Here is a 10402-nt window from a genome sequence, read left to right on the forward strand (position 1 = left end):
CCTAAGCAACAGTAGAGAAAGCATAAGACTTCACAGTGATTAAATTACTATTCCCACTCCAAGCAGTGCAACAGTAGGGAAAGCGTTGAACTTTGGAGTGGCTATATGTACTATTCCCACTCGAGTCAGCTCACCGGTAGGGAAAGCATTGTACTTTGGAGGGGTGAAAATGTACTATTCCCACTCCAGTGTAAGCAATAACAGGGAAAGCGTTAGACTTCGGAGGGGTTAGATTTACTATTCCTAATCCAGTCAGCGCAACAGTAAGGAAAATGTTGGACTTCGGAAGGGTTAGGGGAAGAACCTCACTTTAAACGAATTACATATATGAATAACTCTATTTATGTAGAAAAAAAAAACCTCTTAATATAAACATTAATATATATATATATATATATATATATATATATATATATATATATATATATATATATATATATATATATATATATATATATATATATATATAATCTACTGGCAGTCGCCAGTAGATAGTTATAGTTAGGACCGTGTTTCCATAGGAAATCTCAAAATTCTATTTTGAATAACTTTGGCGCCAGTTGACGAATCCTCGCGAAATTTTCAAAACTAATGGGGCGCTCCGTTCAGCTTCTACCCTGAAAGTCTTGGGGTGATTCGTCAAGCGGGGGCCGAGAAAAAAGGGGGTCCCAAAACGCGTTTTCCCCATGCATTTTTCCATAGGACCTTTAGACACAGCTACAGGCCGAACGGCTGAACACAATTGTGTAAATCTGTTCAGTATTTCCTGAGAAAATAGCATTTAAAAGCATATCAATATCTATACGCGCGCAGGGTGCGCGCACTGAGCAAGGCCTGTGCGCGCACCCTGCTGTGCGTGAGCGTAATTCTGATTGGTTGTTAGATGTCAGTAAACATTCGAATCGGTCAAAATCAGGAAGTTTCGGCCGCCATTTTGTCTGTCGCACTGAAAAGGAAAGGTGGAGAACGTGAATAGGGGGCAGAGTAGGGAGTTCTTGACCCCCTAGCCATTGTCAGGGGGTCACAGTAGGACCACGAAGGGCAAAAAAAAAGATTTTAATTTTTTTTTAAAACATCACGAGGTGCGCGCACTCTGCGCGCACCCGAAAAAAAAAACATAAAAAAAAATAGAAATAAAAATCAAGACTAAAGTAGAAAAAAATGTTTGTTTTTTAAAAAACGTCATTGGGTGCGCGCAGGGTGCAGAGGAAGAGAAAAACGGGAAAAAAAAAACTATGGTCTAGTGCAAGGGTGCTCCTCAAATTTCCTCTGAATGAGATCAATACTGCTCTCACTCATAGTAATAAGAGTAGCACAATCCATGCACCGTGTACTCATCCTCCCAAAACAAGGACGAATATCCAGAGGTGTGTTAGAAGGTGAAGGCACCATTGCAGAAGACGTGCTCGGCTGAGCTGCCGAAGATGTGCTCGGCTGAGCTGCTGCAGATGTCATCGGCTGAGCAGGTGGAGGGTTTGCTCCAGAAGCTTGATGAAAAGTCACAGGATGCATTGCCTCAACGTGCCTCATCATAGTGTGAATACTAAAAGAGTACTTCTTATTAGCATTCCCACGTGACAAGGTGCGGTGACACAGTGTGCAGGTGACCTGTGGTGCATTCACCTTCTTTTGTCCCTCACGAAAAGTGAAAAACTGCCATATAAAGGAGTCTTTCTGCTTCCTCTGCCTCTGTCTCTCAAGAGTGTCCTGCTCACTCTGAGAAGGTGGCTGGTGCTCTGCCATTGTCTCCCAAAAACAGAGTAGCTCCTTCTCCAAGGGAATCAGAACTAATAATGAGGGGAGTGGGTGGAGTTTTGGAAGAATCTGGAACTGAATGTACTTTGAACCAATGAAAAGTGATGTTTCTTGATCACATGACTTGCCATGAGGGGATTGGGTGTGGTGTTGAAACAATCTGAAACTGAAAGTAATGAAAACCAATTAAAAGTGTTGTTTTATTAATCACATAACCCGAGGTGCGCGCACGGAGCAAGCTCAGAGCGCGCACCGTGCAATTACGCATGCGCGGACGTGTACGTGCGCATGTGCATAAGTATTATGCGCGGACGTAACGCGCATACGCAGCACGCGCGCATACGCGAACGTTAGCGTGCGTACTCTACGTGTATACGCGAGTGTAGCGCGTGGAGCACGTACGACGCATGCGTACGTACGCATGCGTACTGGGTGCGTGCTGCGAGCGCGTACTAAAACGTACGTATGCGTACGTATATAACGTACGCATGCGTACACAAAAAACGTACGCATGCGTACTAGGTGCGCGCTGCGAGCGCGCACTAAAACGTATGTATGCGTACGTAGATAACGTATGCCTGCATACATGAAAAATTACGCAAACGTACTAGGTTCGCGCTCAGTGCGCGCACCCTAAAAATTTATAGAAAATAAATAAATAAATAAAGTGGACATAAGTTAATAGAAGATATTAACTATGCTGTTCAACTTTATCCAAATTCAAAGTAAAAAAAAAATGACCCACACAAAATTAAAGGATACAGATATTTTATAAATGTATACATAGGGAAATTTTTATAAAAGAAATATATAAAAATATATATTTAAAAAATCCAAATTTAGCATTTAAAAACCTTTGAAATTCACTGAAAAAACCATAGGTTTCACACACGTTATAGTTAGGAATTAGCATTTAAAAAACCTTTGAAATTCACTGAAAAAAACATAGGTTTCACACACGTTATAGTTAGGAAATAGCATTTAAAAAACCTTACAAATTCACTGAAAAAACCATAGGTTTCACCCATGTTATAGTTAGCTGGACATTTTACTCGTAAAAAAACAATGAAATTCCCCCGTAATAGTTAGTTCAGATAACTATAACTCGCGCGACCGCCACTCTATCACAAGGATGATGTCATGAGTGATGCCACTGACCATGTCATGAGTGATGTAATATGTGACGTCATCAGCAGTGGATTGCGGGTGCGCGAGTTATAGTTATCTGAACTAACTATAACGGGGGAATTTCATTGGTTTTTTACGAGTAAAATGTCCAGCTAACTATAACATGGGTGAAACCTATGGTTTTTTCAGTGAATATATATATATATATATATATATATATATATATATATATATATATATATATATATATATGTATTCCAAACAAGCCTCCGAGCCATGGAGCCCCCGACCCTACAGGGCGGCCTCTGACAACGGGCACGGAGCAGCCCGTCAAAATCCAACATCACACCACAAAGAGGCCCAATACTGGAGGAGCAGGCATTTATTCACCAGCATAGCAGCGCAAAGGATTCCCCCATTTCCTTACGCGTTTCGGCATAACTTCTGCCTTGATCACAGGTGGGGTTCATTAGCTTGCAAAATGCATACGTGCATGCTTTAAAGTCGTAAGGTCACATGACTTGCTGTTACAAAAATACAATCCCCATGGTGCACTGCACTGGTATTCAAAGTACTGTTCAGGATCTTAATAAATCCATTTTCGTTTTTTAGTTAAAGATTTTAAAAGTACAGTTTTGCGTGCATCCATGTTTCATTAATGTTCTTTACTCACGCAGGCATGTGTTGAACAATCTTAGCATGGTGCTGATATTCCATGTGCGTCTGGTGAGAATGCCCGGGCTCCAGCACGATCGTAGTGAAGATTCCCTCACTACGAATCCCTTCCTTCAGCCATTGTACTTTTACTAAAATAGCATTTCCTCAATGGGCTTACAGTGGCGAGTGGGTCATGCTCCAGTAATTTAATTCCAAACAAGCCTCCGAGCCATGGAGCCCCCGACCCTACAGGGCGGCCTCTGACAACGGGCACGGAGCAGCCCGTCAAAATCCAACATCACACCACAAAGAGGCCCAATACTGGAGGAGCAGGCATTTATTCACCAGCATAGCAGCGCAAAGGATTCCCCCATTTCTTTACGCGTTTCGGCATAACTTCTGCCTTGATCACAGGTGGGGTTCATTAGCTTGCAAAATGCATACGTGCGTGCTTTAAAGTCGTAAGGTCACATGACTTGCTGTTACAAAAATACAATCCCCATGGTGCACTGCACTGGTATTCAAAGTACTGTTCAGGATCTTAATAAATCCATTTTCGTTTTTTAGTTAAAGATTTTAAAAGTACAGTTTTGCGTGCATCCATGTTTCATTAATGTTCTTTACTCACGCAGGCATGTGTTGAACAATCTTAGCATGGTGCTGATATTCCATGTGCGTCTGGTGAGAATGCCCGGGCTCCAGCACGATCGTAGTGAAGATTCCCTCACTACGAATCCCTTCCTTCAGCCATTGTACTTTTACTAAAATAGCATTTCCTCAATGGGCTTACAGTGGCGAGTGGGTCATGCTCCAGTAATTTAATTCCAAACAAGCCTCCGAGCCATGGAGCCCCCGACCCTACAGGGCGGCCTCTGACAACGGGCACGGAGCAGCCCGTCAAAATCCAACATCACACCACAAAGAGGCCCAATACTGGAGGAGCAGGCATTTATTCACCAGCATAGCAGCGCAAAGGATTCCCCCATTTCCTTACGCGTTTCGGCATAACTTCTGCCTTGATCACAGGTGGGGTTCATTAGCTTGCAAAATGCATACGTGCGTGCTTTAAAGTCGTAAGGTCACATGACTTGCTGTTACAAAAATACAATCCCCATGGTGCACTGCACTGGTATTCAAAGTACTGTTCAGGATCTTAATAAATCCATTTTCGTTTTTTAGTTAAAGATTTTAAAAGTACAGTTTTGCGTGCATCCATGTTTCATTAATGTTCTTTACTCATGCAGGCATGTGTTGAACAATCTTAGCATGGTGCTGATATTCCATGTGCGTCTGGTGAGAATGCCCGGGCTCCAGCACGATCGTAGTGAAGATTCCCTCACTACGAATCCCTTCCTTCAGCCATTGTACTTTTACTAAAATAGCATTTCCTCAATGGGCTTATCCATATATATATAGTTGCTCCTGAGGTTGCCCTGATGTAGGGAGCACTCTGGCGCCGTCATGGTATAAAAACCCTTTAATGGTACAAGTGGTAGCACCCCGCTAGCTTAGGCAGTTCAAAAGTAACCTTATTGCCTGATGCGTTTCGAAGTAAAACTTCTTCCTCAGAGGCGTGGACAATGTTGAAAATGCACGTCCTGACGTCTTGATATGCACACGATGTCCCACCTTGTATGGACCGCTCATGCGTGAACGAGCAAGGAATGCTGGGCATCGTAGTCAGAACGGATCATATGGATCCACTGCAATTTCTCTGCTGCAAAAAGACCCGTGGATGGGTCCCAGGATGCTGGTCCCACCATTAATCCAGCACAGCGTCTCCTGGTGAAAACCAGCATATTTTAGTTCTCCGGGCCCCCAACGATATTGAGGTGGTGCTCTCCCAGCGGCCGGACCGCCGCTATTAATTGTTGCTCTTGAGGTTGCCCTGATGTAGGGAGCACTCTGACGCCGTCATGGTGTAAAAACCCTTTAATGGTACAAGTGGTACCAGCAACCCGCTAGCTTAGGCAGTCCAACAGCGTCCTTATTGCCTGACGCGTTTCGAAGTAAAACTTCTTCCTCAGAGGCGTGGACAATGTTGAAAATGCACGTCCTGACGTCTTGATATGCACACGATTTCCCGCCCTGTATGGACCGCTCGTGCGTGAACGAGCAAGGAATACTGGGCATCGTAGTCAGAACGGATCATATGGATCCACTGCAATTTCTCTGCTGCAAAAAGACCTGTGGATGGGTCCCAGGATGCCCACCTTATACCACTTCAAACTCAGCAGCACGCACCTGAAATATAACGAAAATTAATCAGTATTAAGCAATTTACATAATTAATAATACATCAAATAATTAATTAACAATGAATAATTTATTGGTACTATATTAATACTTAATTAACTTCCCGTCTTATACCCCTCCAAACCCAACAACGCCCTATGTCACTATAAATCGCAAAAACAAATAAAAAATTATAAATCACTTAAAATTACAATCTATATTTAAAAAATGCATAACAATTATTCAAACAATAGTTACACATAAAATTAATATAAAATTAATATATTAAATAAAACACATTAAAATAATTAAAAACTATGGTGATCATTATGATGGTGGAAGGCCCGCAACCGCCTTCCGCCATCGGACCGTGATTTTCACCTTCCAAATTAGGATGGTTAGGGGAATTCGACCGTGGCGGGCGGTCGGATTTCCTGGCAGAGTGGTCAGCATCCGTAAAATGGTGGTGGTGCCTAGCAGGCACCATCTGCCAAATTACAATGTTGCACCCCGCCAGCCGGTGTATGGCGGTGGAACCGCCGTTCACAGGCTGGCGAGGGTTGTATTTGGGGGCCCAGTGCAGGCCCCCCTGGGGTGGGGGGTGCACTGGGGGGTATCTGTGGTACCCCCTACATGTCCCTGCACTAAGTGGCAGGCACTGTGTGGTGCCTGCCACGTAGTGTTGGGAAATGCACGGCATGGCACTTTAACATTGAGGTGGGTGCTGCAGCCAGCAGCACACGTCGCAATGTTAGAGATACACAATGCGACCGCCACCGTGGCAGTCGCATCGTAATCTCTTGTGTGGGACCGCCCCTTTACAGGGAGCCGGTCCCAAGCCCTGCAACGATGCGCCATCGTAATGACCCCCTTTACATTTTCAACTATATTACTGAAACCGATAATAAAAACAATGATTTTATTAAAAACGATATTACACACAAAAATATTCATTATAACAGTACATTGACATTACGATATTATTTTATCACAATATTTATTTACGTTATTTCTGTCTTCTGATATTTTGAACTCGATATTTTGTCTAGCTACCTTCCCAGGAACAGGAGAAGTCCTTGGCTTGCTACAGAAGTAGGTACAGTTAGAATGCATCATCCAGCAAAGCGCATTCATTGTTACAGCGCCAATAAACAACACATGGGGAACAGAGCGCATTTTCACCTATTTTCCGAAAATGAAAAACAGAGCCAGAGAGAGAAGCTAAGCACACCCTGTAGTCCATAAAAAAGCCATATTTCCTCAGATGTCAATTAGGCCCAGAAAACTAGTTTTGCAACCTACTTATGCTAATGTGGGAACCCACAAAACTCACATAAATCTTTAAGATAAGTGAGTGCTCACGCAATCTCCACAGTGGAGAGGTGATAGTAATCTAGTACAACACAGTGTTATATTAATCAATTAATTAATGTTAAAGCTGGAACACGAGGTTGAATTATATATGAGGGTCTTTATTATGTATGATCCAACAATGTATAGTATAAAAAAGAAAATCAGGCCCGGTCAGAGACAGGTGGTGCAGATCAGATCTGAAAGGAAAGGAAATATGTACAGTCCCATATGTCCTCCTAACTGGCCTATGTAGATGTAATAAAGTGTAACATTTGCATTGAGAGATACTGACAGGTAAAAGCGTTGTATGGCCACAGGTGATGACAAGTGAGGAATGATGGTAGCAGAGAAGAGAAATTGATGACTTCCAAAAACAAAAATGAGTATGAGGAACATAGGGAGAATTGGGTGACTGTGATCAATATGTGGAGGGAAGTGACAGACAAAAACAGAGGTGGACTTCTGAGAAACGTGGAAATGAATTTGTAGTCTAAAGAGAAAGGCAGATGACTGTGGTGCTGTTGGTAGGTCTAAAAAGAGAGATAGAAGTTTTTTTTAGAATAAAACATGTTTTTTCTGTTTCTACAGGTCTTCTGGGTGGGGCCCATCATCGGTGGAATCTTGGCATCCCTGGTATATAACTACCTCTTGTGCCCAATCAAGCAGACGGCAACGGAAAAGTTCGGCATCCTGAAAGGAACCCTTAAAGCTCCAGAAGAGTGCTTATAGCTATGGGGAAATTGATTAACCGAACTTTAAAAAAAAACTAGTGTAATAAAAGTTCACATGGGAAGTAAGACTTAGGAAGCAAGACTTGTGCTACCGTAAACTAACATCTGTTACCTGTGGCAGGTGCACAGGAAAATACTTGTCTTAATTCAGATATCCACGATCACTTCCTTTTTACCATAAAAAATTGCACTACCCCTACCTCATGCTACCCGATTCTAAGATCAGTATTTAATGTCAAGACACAAAATGTTCAGAACTAAGCCAGAACGGAGACACTGGTGGACAGTTGAAGGGAAAGAGCAGATTGGATAGAAAAGTGCAAAGCAAGCTAACACAGTCACAATGATCTACCAAGCATTGGCATCCCAGGAATCAAAGGCATAAATAAATCTATGCTGCCTGCATAACCACATTCGTTTCTAGCAAATAGGGCCATCTAAGTCGGTGGACCGGCCCTTGAAACACCATTTTGAATGAAAATACACTGATGTAGGTAAAAGATAGGAAAGTATTACCAAATAATCCTCTTCCGTGGCATATAAGTCTCTTAACCAACGCAAGAAAGAAATGGCTGATATGTTCACATTTGTCACAATAGTGTATAGTTTCATACTGACGGGGCTGATTTTAAAACATTTAACACTTCACATTGCAGTTAGTTGAAATAGACTTTCCAAGGAGGAAATTCTGACAAGTGTGCCAGTGTTCGGCGTCAGTGCAGATCCTTTAACCATTAGCATATTGCAGCAGGGGAACAACCTTTACAACGCAACTTTTACAACGCACTACACTTACAACGCAATTTTTACAACGCAACATCCACTACAACGCATTCCATTACATCGCATGACACTACAACGCATTTTTAAAAACTACCTTTACAACGCATTCCATTACATCGCATACTACCTTTACAACGCATACCATTACAACGCATAATATTACATTGCATTTAAGGTAAGTATTGGATAGTATAGGGGTAAAACCCCTACACTATCCAACACTTACCCTACTGTTGCACCCCCTGGAGTTAGAATAGTAATTTTTACCCCTACACTATCCAACACTTACCCTACTGTTGCACCCCCTGGAGTTAGAATAGTAATTTTTACCCCTACACTATCCAACACTTACCCTACTGTTGCACCCCCTGGAGTTAGAATAGTAATTTTTACCCCTATACTATCCAACACTTACCCTACTGTTGCACCCCCTGGAGTTAGAATAGTAATTTTTACCCCTACACTATCCAACACTTACCCTACTGTTGCACCCCCTGGAGTTAGAATAGTAATTTTTACCCCTATACTATCCAACACTTACCCTACTGTTGCACCCCCTGGAGTTAGAATAGTAATTTTTACCCCTACACTATCCAACACTTACCCTACTGTTGCACCCCCTGGAGTTAGAATAGTAATTTTTACCCCTATACTATCCAACACTTACCCTACTGTTGCACCCCCTGGAGTGAGAATAGTAATTTTTACCCCTATACTATCCAACACTTACCTTAAATGCAATGTAATATTATGCGTTGTAATGGTATGCGTTGTAAAGGTAGTATGCGATGTAATGGAATGCGTTGTAAGGGTAGTTTTTAAAAATGCGTTGTAGTGTCATGCGATGTAATGGAATGCGTTGTAGTGGATGTTACGTTGTAAAAATTGCGTTGTAAGTGCATGCGTTGTAAAAGTATGCGTTGTAACGTCATACATCCATTGCAGCAGCAAGATCTAAATCAAATACCAAAAGAGGTTTGAATACTTATTGCCAATATTATTAATCAGATCACTTTTCATCATCCCATTACTTATTTTTGAATGTGTCTCCATCTCCCACAAAAGGCACCCAATTGGCCCAAAAATAAAATATCTTCTCCCCCACCATGCTTACCTACCCATGACTTCCCTACTCAAATCTGCTCTTGTGATTAAAATCCATGCCAAAATCAAAATGTGTGAGGCTCCAGAGAGGTGATGAGCAGTAAGTACAGGGAGGAGGAGTAGGTGCCACAGTAATGAGGCTGCCAGTAAGCAATGAAAGCTACCTTTCATCCTTTATCTTGTACTAGTTATTAATACTGAAAGTTATGACAAAGCCACCAACTACCTTCAACACACCCCCTGAGTACACCCTCCGCCCACTATCGCCCGTGATGTGTAACAGAAGCAAAGAACAATCAAGCAGCCACGTGCCAGCTCTCTGTTAAGGCACCACTATGTGTCCCTGCCCTGGAAGCTGGCATGGTCCCTGATTTTACCAATGAAGGACCTGCCCAAGATCACGCTTCCCACCAATTAACAAGCAGCGGATACCGTGGCTCTGATCAACCCTCTCAATGTAGATTTGGAAGAAGTACAATCAAATTGAACAGACATTCTACCCAGCTATCTATAAGATTCCATTCTAGACAGATAAGAGGGAACCAATCTACAAATACCTAGAGAAGGGAGGGACACCTCCTCTAACGAAGATAACTCAGGAAGGACGCCTGGGAGCACAACCTCTCTTCTCTATTGAACACGTTTTAATCAGGAAT

At 42.4% G+C, this 10402-nt stretch overlaps 1 protein-coding gene across 2 annotated transcripts in view; it reads left to right on the forward strand.

The window, feature by feature from the left end:
* The window catches only part of LOC146833212 (aquaporin-5-like), a 102764-nt gene extending 93982 nt beyond the window's left edge, over positions 1 to 8782 (forward strand). The window contains exon 3 of one of the 2 annotated variants that reach the window (XM_085600868.1): positions 7717 to 8782. In XM_085600868.1, the coding sequence (XP_085456994.1) occupies positions 7717 to 7857 (141 nt within the window). In that variant the 3' untranslated portion in view covers positions 7858 to 8782. The remainder of the gene's footprint in view (positions 1 to 7716) is intronic. The other variant, XM_085600867.1, reaches the window with a different exon arrangement.
* The last annotated feature ends 1620 nt before the right edge of the window (positions 8783 to 10402 follow it).

Source organism: Triturus cristatus, chromosome 4_2 (assembly GCF_964204655.1).
Source record: "Triturus cristatus chromosome 4_2, aTriCri1.1, whole genome shotgun sequence".
NCBI lineage: Eukaryota > Metazoa > Chordata > Amphibia > Caudata > Salamandridae > Triturus > Triturus cristatus.